Below are 13,077 nucleotides of genomic sequence, written 5' to 3' on the forward strand. Positions count from 1 at the left end.
ACTTATTTGCAAATGATATCATGACAAAGTAGCAACAATTGTACATTGGGCGTTCTACAAGAAATACCATTTGCCTGCAAGAAGAATTAGTGGGACCCCGAAACAGACACAGTAATAGAAAAGGAAGAAGCCAAAGTGCTCTGGAACTTCAGAATTCAAACTAACAAGCCTCTGTCACATAACACCCCAGATTTGACAACCATTGATAAAAAGGAGAAAAAAAAATTAGATAGTGGATATGACAGTACCTGGAGACAGAAGAAGAGAAGAGAAAGAACAGGAGAAAATCACAAAATGCAGAGACCTGCAAATAGAAGTAGAATGATTAGAGCAAAATAAGTCAAAGATAGTACCAATAGTAATAAACACTTGGATATAATCTGAAAACATCTGGAGCATTACTTGAACACCATCGGCAATGACAAAATCACAATCAGTCGATTGCAAAAGGCAGCTTTACTTGGAACATCACACGTCCTGAGACAATATCTTTAATACTGTCAGATAACTTCTACCTACCCCAGATCCTTGAGAAGGGCTTGATGCTGAATAAAAATGCCAAATCCAGTGTAAAAATTTGACTGACTGTGCAACTAGCCATAATAATTATAATAGTATACAGACATACACAGGTACACATATTTGCTTCAACGTTAAAATATTATTATAAGTTCCACAATTTATGTCATCTGTCTTTCAACCTTCCAGGTTTTGAAATACCACAGTTTATCAAAGTCGCCTATGCTTTTTATTTAGCAGACAGTTAATTATCTACTAAACATACACTTTTAAAAAATCTTATAATTCACGCAATTTTAAATTCACTGCTCTTCGCTTTGTGATCTACTTGTATGACTATGCCGGTGGTAATAAATTAAATATGCATAGTGTGAAATGGGACATCATTGTTATGGTAGAAAATACGAGTGTGATTCCCAAAAGATTCATTGCGATGTTCACCTCTGCCATAGGGGATGCTCAGAACTCTGTCGAATTCCCATGGTGGAGTACAAACTTGACAGCGAAGGCACCCCATGTGAGTATAAAACTCCTTTCAGGAGGAACACTACTTGGCATAGGGTGCCAACCTCCGCTGGGCAGCCTCTCTCTCGTGCCTCTCCAATCTTAGGAACATCTGACAGACTGCAGTGCCAGCAGCTTCTTCATCAGGCACAAACTGCTATTCCTCGCAGCACCTCTTTTGACAGAAAGCTCCCTGATGGCGCAAGGTAATATACGCTCTTCCGGCTTATATTTTATAAATGCTGTATCAAGTGAGCCCGGGCTCTGCTCTGTCTGCCGTATTTTTTTTTCTTCCTGGAAGCAAACAATAGTCAATGCTGTTAATATTGATACTAAAAGGAAGATGCAATTTTAATTCATGTATCTGCCTCGGGTGTTAAAAACTAACAAGCTTTTTTTTTTTGACACCCTCAGATGACTAACCAATGCAATAGAATATGTCTTCTTGAGAAATCAAATGAAGAATAAATATTTGACTGTAAATACATTTGATTCTAAATTGGGCAATTTTAAGGTTTTAGGGCAGGGGTAGTCAACCTTGGCTTAGCTGACTCAGGAATTCTGGGAGTTGAAGTCCACGAGTCATAAAAGAGCCAAGGTTGATTACCCATGTTTTAGGGTTTAGTGAGAATGTCTAGAGAACGGATTTCCTGAGGTTTTGCTGGCAACTGTGGTCCCCATTTTTACAGAGCGGTCTGCTATGCATTGTCTCAATGGAAAGCATATTAGTATTTAATTTGGAAATAAAGAGGGTACATAGGAGATTAAATATGATTTTCCTTGCTCAGGACTCAGAGAGTTAGTAATGCAGTCTGAAAATATAGAGAGAGCAGAAAGAGGTTAAGTTTACTATTGATGGTTAAGTGTACTACAATCCATGGATCAATGAAGGATATATTTTTGGAAGAGCACAACATTAAAGTAATTTTATTAGTTTAATAAATGACTAATATTTTTTTGTTATCCTTATAATTCATTATATAAGGTATCATTAACTGTGAAGTAGTTTGACTATTAACAAACACAGATGTGAAGCGGGCATGCAGAATGTGTACTGCTTTGAAGTTTCAGTGATTTTCACTGGAATATAAATGAGTGTTCTGGAACATAAATCAGCCTCTGGAAGTCATAAATGAATAAATGAGTCATAAATGAATAACTGAAATATAAATCAGGCTGAGTGCCTGATTATTACAGTTTTTTTTATATAGTGGTACCTAGGTACTCGAATGCTTTGAAATTCATCGAATTTGGTACTTGATGCAAAATTTTTATCCCAGTACTTGTTTGGTACTTGCCTCGAATTTTTTGCTGTCAGTTGCCTTGTGGTTAATATTGTTCCTTATGGAAAAAAACTATTTAGTTCTCACCGTTTTTGGTATTCATCGTACACCCTGGAACCAATTAATGATGGGTACTGGGGTATCGCTGTATAGTAAACCCATTGCATAGTTTAAGTTTTAAAACTGTTGTATATCACTACTTCATGTGCTTAAATATAAAATTTGTTCATGAGGAATTTTATTAAACTAATAGGATGCCTACTGGATCACTACATATCTCGCTACATCTTAAATTGCTAATTATTTCAGAAGTTCTCCAAGCAACCAGTCATCCTCCAGTGACCCAGGACCAAGCGGGAGTAGTCAGTGGAGGCATCAAGTAGGATACGATGGGTACTTGTTTTTTTTTTAATATCTTGATTGTGAAAAAAATATATAATGAGTAATATGTACATGCCTGTAGTCTTTCTGAAGGTTTTTAAATTTTATAATGGTTGTCAAAAGATAAAATAGTGGGAAAGTAGTGGGGAAGGGGAAAGGGGAAAGAAAAAAAGAAAAGTATTGACTTCTGATTCTTTTTAGCATAATAGAATAAAATAATAACATTACTGGCTCAACTTTTTACTTTTACATACTTAAGATGTACCAGCCATTTCTGTAACAACAAACTGATCTAATCAGCAAAACCCAAAATTTCATTTTTTTTCCTATCTCAAGCACAAAATCCAAGCAGAATACAAGGTTGGATGTATTCTTTTCTTTGATTAGAGCAGTTAATTTAGCCATCTCTCTAGTTCCATCAGTTTTTCCAGCCATTCCTCCATTGTGGGAATGTCTATGAAGGTTTTTGTTGAAGGAGATAACATCCGTGCGGAAATAAATTAGCTTCAATTTTCACTTTTCTCAATCTCTGAAAATTTAGAATTAATTCCCACTTGTCTCTGCCATACTATCTCAGAAAAAACACTTGCCTTTTTAGATATTATATTTGTGCCCCAGTGTGCTGCAAAGCACCTTTTTGCCTTTGAATGCAAGGCATTACAAGCATTGCTACTTAGCTAAAAGGAGAACCGTACTAATCCAGTATAAATGAAATGCAGATGTCAGCTGTGTTTAATAGAGATTAGAAATGAAGAGTCGTGGTGGTGCAGTTGTTAGACTGCAGCATTGCAGGGTGACTGCTCACTTTGCCAGGAATCCTGACCGGCTCAAGGTTGACTCAGCCTTCCATCCTTCCGAGATCGGTAAAATGAGGACCCAGATTGTTGAGGGCAATATGCTGACTCTGTAAAGCCGCTTAGAGACGGCTGTAAAGCACTACGTAGTGGTATATAAGTTTAAGTGCTGTTACTAAAGGAGAATATTTATAGCTCAGGGTTGAAATGAGGGGTCCTTGGTGCTCTCTGAGCTTGGTTGTTTTCTTGCAGACATTTCATTACCCAAACTAGGTAACATCATCAGTGCATCACATGGATGATGATAGCTAGTTTGGGTAATGAAACATCTACAAGAAAGCAACCAAGCTCAGAGAGCATTAAGAACCCCTCAGAGATTAGAAAATATTTAATTCTATGCATATCATTATTAAATGAACATTACTTCAAATTCAGCAACAGGTTTCATTAAAAACTGTATTAATCACCAACACACACCGTATTTTCCGGTGTATAAGGCGACCCGGCGTATAAGACGACCCCCGAATTCGGCGCCGAGTCGCATGCCTAGAAAGTTGTCTTATATGCCGGAAACTACCGTTATTTCCGGCGTATAAGACGACTCGGCGTATAAGATGACCCCCGACTTCAGCACCGATTTCAATGCTTTCAAAAGTCGTCTTATGCGCCGGAAAGTACGGTATTTTTTTGGTCAGTCATCTGATGAAAATCATATTTAAAATGCTATGCCATGGGAGCAATAAATGGTTCATATGGAATGAGTAGTTTGCATAGTGAGTGAGAAAACCCACCACTTTCTCTTTCCACTTAAAGATGCCAGTCCCCTTTACTTCATGACCATCAAGGTCTCTTGGAGAGTGAAGAAGGCAGAGAACATGAAGAATCTTTGGAAGGGCCCAGACATCCTAATGGTAATAAAAATTCTTTTAAAGTCAAATGACTTATTTGCTGAATTGTTCATTTTGTCAGCTTATGAAGAAAAGGCAGGATATCAGTCTAAACAAACAAGCAAAGCTGTGTGTGATCATCAGTATTCTGACGGTGACAAATTCCAAACTTTTGTAACTCCCTTATTAATATGTTTACATAAATCTGTGTATTTTAGGTATACTTACTGAAGTTTTAGGGAATAAAAGATGAAAATACAGATGTCCCCTTATAAATCTGATGGAACCCTAGGTAAAATGAGTAAATTTATATTCATCAGAAATCAGTCCCAAAATTGAGTAGAACTTTTGGAAGTGATAGCATGACTTGGCACAACCAAATTTATACAATGTGGGGTGATCCACAGTGTTTTCTACCCAATATTTTGAAACATGTTATTTCCAGTTTACATGTTCATATAATCTTTCTCATTAAGTTGCAAAGGTTGTTATAAGCGTTCCTATTTTGTACCTATACTTTAATTATATTATGTAGCACAAAGAATGGAATCAGCTATATCTCAATGCATTTTCTTTGAGGATAGTTTTTTCCCCCCTGCACATGCAAGTATCTTTTTTACTGAAAACGTCTGGGTTTTTAGGGTTACTTTATCTGTGCTGCAAAATTCTGGATGATAACATTCAGAATTCTGGTGATAGGAAAGAGATACTGAAAACTTTTAATTCTTTTTTGCTATCAAGTGGTCATGCAGTTTTTTAGATCTGGAACTGATAGCCCTGTTTAGAGCAATAGACTTTCATTTTTCACTTGCTTTTTACTGATCACCTCCATGCTCACTTGATGCTGAGAAGTAGCATAAGAGTGTCAATATTGATATTGGGGTTTTGCTTCATTCCATAATTTATTGGGATGATATTGCAAATGTGTATGTGATAACTGTTTCTTCTTATTCAGAACTGTCATAGCTAATAAATCATGTATCTCTCAGTTTGATAACGACAAGATATGATTCCAAAATTCCAATGAACATCCTTGTTTTAAACCAAACCATTAATGATAAGATACTAGCTTTTCCCCCCGTAGCTTATGCTTGTATTATTGGATATTAAAACAAATAATTAATTATGGCAGAAATGAAGTGGCATGCACCATCAACCAAGGTTTTGAGTTCTTATAAAGACCGGGCATTACAGAAAGAAAACAATGGGAAGGATTCACCAAATAAATTTTCTCATGTAAGTTTTTTTACTTGGAAATTCTCAAAAAGGAATCTTTTTTTACATGTGTCTGAATAAAGCCTGTGTTGCAAAGGTCTGAAGAAAAGTGAAAATGCTTGCAGATTTTCAGGTTATTACTTTGATGAAAGGATATTTCATCATAATCTTTCAATACAAAATCATGAAATAGGAAATATAAAGAGTAAATTGTAAAAAAAAGTTCAATGAGCTTGTTATGTTAATTTATATATTCCTAGATTCTACAACTTATTTTGGCATAATTTTGCTTATTCCTGATGAAATAACTCTGAGAAATTAATTTGAGTATAGAGAAGGTCACCCATTAGTATCTACCAGGTTTGAATATGAAATGAATGGAAGTCTCTTCTAATAAAAAATAGTAAGCTTCTTTGATACAGAAATAGCTGTAAGTATTCTTTCTGGCAGTGGCCTCAAACAAGCACATGATAAAGAGCACATCCTTGTTTCTAGGCAACTGAATAGCTCACGGGTGTCAAACTCAATCGTGTCACGTGACGTAGCATGACGTTTTTTGCCTTTGTGGAGCCGGGTGGGTGTGGCCTGTGCATGACGCATCTGGCCCGTGGGCCGCCAGTTTGACACCCCTGGAATAGTTTAAACACTAAGTAAAGTAAGCATCACTCTCCATTCTGAGCAGAATTTTAAACTGCATATTTAGAAACATGCACCTTGTTATTTTTGATGGGCGTTCTTTTATTTCCATATCTTGGAATAAACAAAATAAATGTTTATTTTGATTATGACTATATATGATTTTATTACTTAGGCAAAATTAAACATAGATTGATGCACCTGAATAGAACTTTTCTGTCTGTATAGTATATTCCTGTAAAATTTTAGTAGTGATGGCAATGAGCTAATAAGAATGAAAAATATTTGCAGATGAATTTAATAATATTGCAGATACGGCAGAAGGGAATGTGAAAGGGAACTTTGCATTGGCAGAAGTTACCTGCTTAATGTTGGATTTAGGCCACAGAGAGAAAAACAGTTACTATAGTTACAGTTAATGTTTAGTTAATAGCCTCAGAATGGGGAACTTGTAGCCCGCCAGATGTCATTGAACTGCTCCTGGCGTTCCTGTCTCTTGGCCATGCCAGCTGGCTCCAAATTAGGGTAAAACTCCCCTCGGTGTCATCTGGAAGAGCCTAGCTTTCCCAAATCAGTAAAAGAAATTGGAAGATGCAACACCCCTTCTTGAATTGTCAGCTTATCATTTCAAATTCTAAACATAATTCACTTTGTACAATAAAGGAGAATATTTGTAGCTCAAGGTTGAAATGAGCGGTCCTTGGTGTTCTCTGAGTTTGGTTGTTTGCTTTCAGTACCCAAACTAGGTAACATCATCAGTGCTCAGAGAGGACCAAGGGTCCCTTACTTATAGATTGTTTTTGAACATGTGTTAATTGAAATACTAATAATGCAAATAGGGTGGTGCATGGGGGGGGGTTGCTTCAAATTCATTTGGCATTTCTAACGTGTAACGTGTTTCTCATTTCATTGATTAAACTGCAGATAATGGAAATAAAACTATATTTCTTTTTAAGATTGGAGACAAAAACTGTTCCAGCCATTCTAGCAGTAATACTCTATCCAGCAACACATCAAGCAACAGTGATGATAAGCACTTTGGTTCTGAAGATCTGATGGATTCCGACTTGCTTGGATTAACGTATATTAAGGGAGCTTCTACTGACAGTGGAATTGATACTGCTCCTTGTATGCCAGCTCCAATGTTGGCTCCATTGCACATTTCTGGAAGTCGGTCGGGGCTTCATGGACGGACAGATCAATGGGCTGAATCATCCGAAACTCCGGGAGCAGACGATGAGATGAAAGTGTACGCTGTTCACAGCTATGCTTCAGCCATTTCTAGCAGTCACATAGGTGATGGCAGCATGGGAGACCTCAGTGAATTATCTTCACATTCTAGGTGAGTTTCCCCCCCCCCCAGTGTTTTTAAGGTAACTAAATTAAAATTCTGAGTAATGTGTAAATTTGCTTTTTATACTTTACTGGGAGTAAAGTATACTTCTATTGTCAGTGTTAGATTTCAGAAATTAAGAAGAAATTGTTTCTTGTAAACCGTGAGCCCCTGAATTCACTTTTGTATGGTGATGCCTATCTAGTCCAAAATTTTACATATTTTTACTTTTAATAAACCTAAATATGTTCCATATTCCCAGGCATTGAGAAAGATTTGGCTCGAATTACTGTTACTAGATTGCCTTATAATATATCAAACCTGTCTTTGTTGAGCAGTGTAATTTAGATAACACATTTTGTACAGAAATGATAAATTGGGTTCAGCTTTTTTTTTCAGTATCTTCGTTTCATTGGTGGGATTCTCCCTCTGCCATGGGAATCTTCCTGTCTAGTCATAGGAGACAAGTTTTGCATAAAACACATTCTAGACACTGATTAATGAAGAGTTATGCCTTAGAGCAAGGATTAAATTGGATATCATTCGGTCTACTATAGCCTATTATGAAATCAATTTATGATTACCTGCAAAAGTCTTTGAATATTCCATGGAAGGATTGCTATTTTGTATCAATAATTACTTTTTAATGTGAAAATTTTTAATTTGGATTTAAAGATATGGTTAAAGTACTTCCGCATAATTTTGTGATCTCAAATCATTGACCATAAATGTAATTTAATCAGTCTTGTAATGTTCCATTTCTATAATGTCAGTACCAATGTTTGAAGTTCTGTTCTGTGTTTCAATTTTACTATTTTTTATTATTTTAATTTTAATTTTTGAGAGATAAGTTTCTAACCCAACAGATAACTAAAATAAGGAAGTAGTATTTTTATACTACTACTTACTAAAATCAAAACCATAAGAATTCAGCTTTAGTTGGAATATGAACTCTGCATTACTGAAATAAATTACATGATAAAGACTTTATGTAGTGTGTATGTTTGTGTGGGGTTTTTGTGTGTGTGTGTGTGTCTCTCTCTCTGTGTGTGTGTGTTTGTTCATCTCTCTCTCTGTGTGTGTCCTTTTAAGATAAATAACAGCCAATGTTTTTCCTGTTTCAGATTTCCTTCAGTAGTACTACATTAAAAAAAATTATTGTGTGCATTTCCCCCCTTTTCTAGCGGGTCACATCATTCTGGAAGTCCTTCAACACATGGTCCTAAAAGCATTGGATCATTAGATACCTCCAAAGTATATATAGTCTCACAAAATTGTGCTCAGCCGATCTCTGGATCCATGGCAAAATGTTACCCCCGACAAGGAGCAATAAACAAATATGTTATTGGCTGGAAAAAGTCAGAAGGTAGCCCCACACCCGAGGAATCTGAAATTTCTGAATGTCAAGAGTAAGCATCTTTTTTTTTCATATGTGGGGAACAGAAGTTGGAACTTGAGAAGGGAGGAGGTCATGAAAGGGAAAAAAAGTAAAAGAAAAGGCAAAGTTACATGATGTTGATTTCCTAAGGATTAAAAGTAGATAAGGGTTCTGTACAAGTAAAGCCTCTGGCTTCTACTTTTAGGTACTTTCAGAGAAAGTTTCTATCAAGCAATCTGTCTGGTTTATACAGGAATTTAAGGGAATCTTAAACTTATAATCTATTACTCCATTTTGTGCACACAAACACATACATGCACATAAGCACACTGAAGAAAACCTGTGCAATAATATGTTGACAAAATAGGTGCAGTGCTGAGCACAGTACTCATATTTCATGGACTTAATGCTGAATTAACATTTGACTTGTATCTGCTTTACTACAACTTTGATACATTAACAAATCTGTTGATCGTGTCTTTCCCCCTTTTCCTTCTGTGGTGAAATCTTTTGAAAAATGTCCCTCTTGACCATATTTTCTCAGAGCTAATTGTTCCCAGCTTCTTTAAACTCTGGTTATAAACCTTAGTTACTGGTCCTCTGATCTTCTTTCTTCCCCCCTCTCTGAATATTTTGTAATTTCTTTTAAATTCTTCTTAAAGTGTGCTGCCCAGAACCAGACACTTTTAAGTATTTAGTGTGGATATTCATTATTTGGTAATATTGCTCCTGCTGAAGCAACTTTGTATTGGATTTATTTTTTTACAACAAACTCACACTGCTGACTCCTATTGTTTTCAACTAACTACTCTTCCAAGTTCTTTGCAAGTATGATGCCACGTCAGTTATCCCCCATCGTGCATCTGCTATGTTTCTTAAATGAAACAGTGTACACTTTTTCTGTTAAATGTTATTTTGTTACTTTCATTCATTTTCCCAAGGAAGATCATTTTGAGTTTTATTTCTGTCTTTTAGAATATTAGGTATCTCACTCAAATTTAGGCAATCTGCAGGTGTGATGAACATTCACTCTACTTCTTCATTCAAATAAGACAAAATCATTGAAGAATAGGAGATCCAGAACTGATTATTCTTGTGGCAGCCCACTTGATGCTTCTTTCAGATCAAATGTAGACCTTTGAAATACTTCAGATTTGAAGTATTTCTTGACAGTGTTTTTATTACCTCCAAGCTTTAATCCTGCCTCTTTATCCTCCTCATAAAAAAAAAATTTTTTGTTGCATTGTACCAAAATAGGTGCTGAGTAACTCTGTCTTTTGTTTATTGTCCTCTTTACTGAGTGAAGGTGAAAGTATGTTGGCTTGCAAGATAATGTTCAGATTAGAGTCCTAACTTGCATAAAATTAGGTGATCATACTTGGATTAAAATGGCTTTGGTTACACCTGTAGAATATAACCGCAAATAGTATTGTCCTTATAGTTTCAAAATACAAAGTTTACTTATGGACTTTCTGTATAATTTGTTTCATATTCTGTTTGGCAGAATTCTGATCAAAAGCGTACAAGAGATAATGCTGATTAATATTTGGGAAATATATACCTTTACCAACAGGGGATGTGTAGGCTGTAGTTTTCCTGTTTGACAGATTATTGAGAAATGTATTAATGTGAGAAATATACAGGTACATTTATTAATATATGTATATGATAAAATGAATAGTCCTACATTATAGAACATTTTGTATAAATACAGAGTTTAATGTTGCTTGCTGAATGTGATGAGTGATATGTAATTAAAAAAATATGTGTGAGAAAAAATAGAATCCTTAGCAGATGCTTCATGTTGGTAGGAGTGTAGTCAAGAATGTTTGTTATCTCCTTGGTTTTTTAAAATTTCCATATGGATAAACATATAAAGAATGCATGTGGTGATGTTAGAGGTGTGATGGTTGGGAATATGAATGTATCTGTATTTTTTTGTATCCAGAGGATATGATGTTCCTAGCTGAGAACCTGAGTTATTTGTAGGGAATGTTAGATTAACTGTATGAAAGAAGGAATATGGAGCTGAAAATGAATCTTTTGAGGTTAATGGGAATTGTGTTTTCCGGGAAAGATAGGATAAAAATTGCAACCTAGGGGAACAATTAGATTAAGTAGATTAATACTTTGTGTACTGTACTTTGATTTACTGCAAGATAAGGAAATGATGATGTATAAGTGTTGATAAAAATGTAGTGAATTGTATGCTACTATTAATAATAGTCTATTTAAATGTTACCAAGAATGAATGAATGAATGATCAAAGAAAATAAAAGGTGCTATTTATACTGGTGTCCTGCTGCCCTTTTTAAAGATGCCAATAAATTGGATATATCAGGAAGAAGCATAAATGTTGAATGTTCAGGAATTCAAATCAAAAGACAAGTATGTATTAAAGACATCAGTCACTTCATATCTTCATATCTTTTTGAAAGATTTGTGTCTTTCTGAAAGATCTTGCTTTTGGAACATATCTTCACATCTTGGCTGTGTGGGGGCAGGATTAGATGCTTTAATCAATAGGCTTTTTATTTGTTCTTCTACATACTTATTTTAAGACAAATACTCTTTACAAAATTGCCCACTCATTCATTGGGATTTCTGAGTAGGAAGGGGTATTCTTAATCCATGTTCAGCTCTTCCACTTTCTCTTCTGTTCCTTTTGAACCAATTATATCCTTCAGCTGCAATCTTGAAGCCCCAGGTCTCCATTGTCCCTATTAAACAATATTGGCCATTAGAGTTTGGGCTCATCTTGTTTATTTCCTCTACTATGAACAAGATTGCATAGACAATGAAAGGCAGAGATTTTGTGAGCTTTTGCTTTGTCAGATTTGTCTTCCAGGGATTTCAGAGGCCTATTTCACTAACACTCTCACTTTCTGCAGTGCAAAACTCCTTGTCTGACCTCCTAATATTTTCCTTCACTCTTAGCCCCCAACCCCCAGTGCAAGATGCAAACTACCGTATTCTAACAGTCCATGATGCGGATATGTCAGAACACGATTCAAGAAACCTAATTGCTTCTATTGATACCATTTGCATAACCCATTTTTAGCATGCAGTACTCTTCTTGGAAAGCTCATTATAATCATGCTCACTATACAGAGCAAACAAAGGAGAGGGCAATAAGAACACAATAACTCCCAGCTTGTTTTTATTTTACTAAACCTTAGTTTTGTACAATTAGGAAATTAAATTATTTATATAGCCATTCAGCTCATACACGGGTGACCTCCAGGCAGGTTACAAAATTTTAAAAATCTACCATATAATAAAAACCCATTAAAAAAACCCATTTCACTCTCCATGGCAGCAACAACACAATCAAATCAGCCACTTGATCAGCTCTATCTCCATTAGTGGTCCCCAGAACCACTTAAAAAAACCCACATTTTTTAGGGGCTTTTGGAAAAGCAACAAGGTAGGGGGGGTCAACCCTACATCAGGGGGCTATGGTTAAACATCATGTTTAAATTAATGTTTCTAATTGTAGAAGTATGTTTATCTCTGATAAATATATATCCACTGGTTTTGTTGGATTTGATAGCTATTGGTCTTACATATATGACTGAAATATTTGGGAAATTTCAGTCTACATTATTTTAATACATAATTTAACAGTGTCTTTAGGAAAATAAGATACTTTGTGTAATTGTTACACTGAGCAGTTTTGTCGGATTTCTGGTAATAATAAAACCATGTCTTTGTAATTGAACCAATTATAATTTCACACATTATCACTGGAACTTAACTAATAATGTAAATAACATTCTTGGGGGATAAGTGAGCTTTGTTCTTTATTTTGATCTTGGATTTTAATTAAAATGTATTTGAGAATATATTGAAAAGAATAAAGCGTGTTTTATCTTTTAGGTGTTCTCTGAAATGTCAGATGGAACCCTAGAGCTGAATTCAATTGGCAATGGCTTCCATTAAAACAAAAAGGGGGAAGGATTACCTCTGTGTTCTTTAATACTCATTTGCCCCAGAATGTTCTCTTGGGTGTTGGGAAACACTTTGGTGCCAAGGGCGAGAAGGAAGAAGTATCATTGTGTCAGCAGATATCTGTTTTATGATACAGTTTTATGCCCCAGTATTTTAAGGGATTATTGCTTCATTGAACATTTCATGACTGGAAATA

The 13,077-nt window shown here is 35.5% G+C and overlaps 1 protein-coding gene across 5 annotated transcripts in view; it reads left to right on the forward strand.

Annotated features, from left to right (window-relative positions):
- Positions 1 to 13,077, forward strand: part of SIPA1L2 (signal induced proliferation associated 1 like 2) — a 97,493-nt gene that overhangs the window by 69,501 nt on the left and 14,915 nt on the right. For all 5 annotated transcript variants that reach the window (XR_005557879.1, XR_005557880.1, XM_039353035.1 and 2 more), the window contains exons 10-15: positions 972 to 1,229; positions 2,616 to 2,699; positions 4,295 to 4,392; positions 5,501 to 5,604; positions 7,176 to 7,561; positions 8,737 to 8,961. Coding sequence is in view for 3 of the 5 variants with exons in the window: in XM_039353035.1 (XP_039208969.1) it covers positions 972 to 1,229; positions 2,616 to 2,699; positions 4,295 to 4,392; positions 5,501 to 5,604; positions 7,176 to 7,561; positions 8,737 to 8,961 (1,155 nt within the window). In the remaining 2 variants the exon portion in view is untranslated. The remainder of the gene's footprint in view (positions 1 to 971; positions 1,230 to 2,615; positions 2,700 to 4,294; positions 4,393 to 5,500; positions 5,605 to 7,175; positions 7,562 to 8,736; positions 8,962 to 13,077) is intronic.

The sequence above is a fragment of the Crotalus tigris genome, unplaced genomic scaffold (assembly GCF_016545835.1).
Source record: "Crotalus tigris isolate CLP2741 ecotype Arizona unplaced genomic scaffold, ASM1654583v1 scf7180000018486.1709376, whole genome shotgun sequence".
NCBI classification, from domain to species: domain Eukaryota; kingdom Metazoa; phylum Chordata; class Lepidosauria; order Squamata; family Viperidae; genus Crotalus; species Crotalus tigris.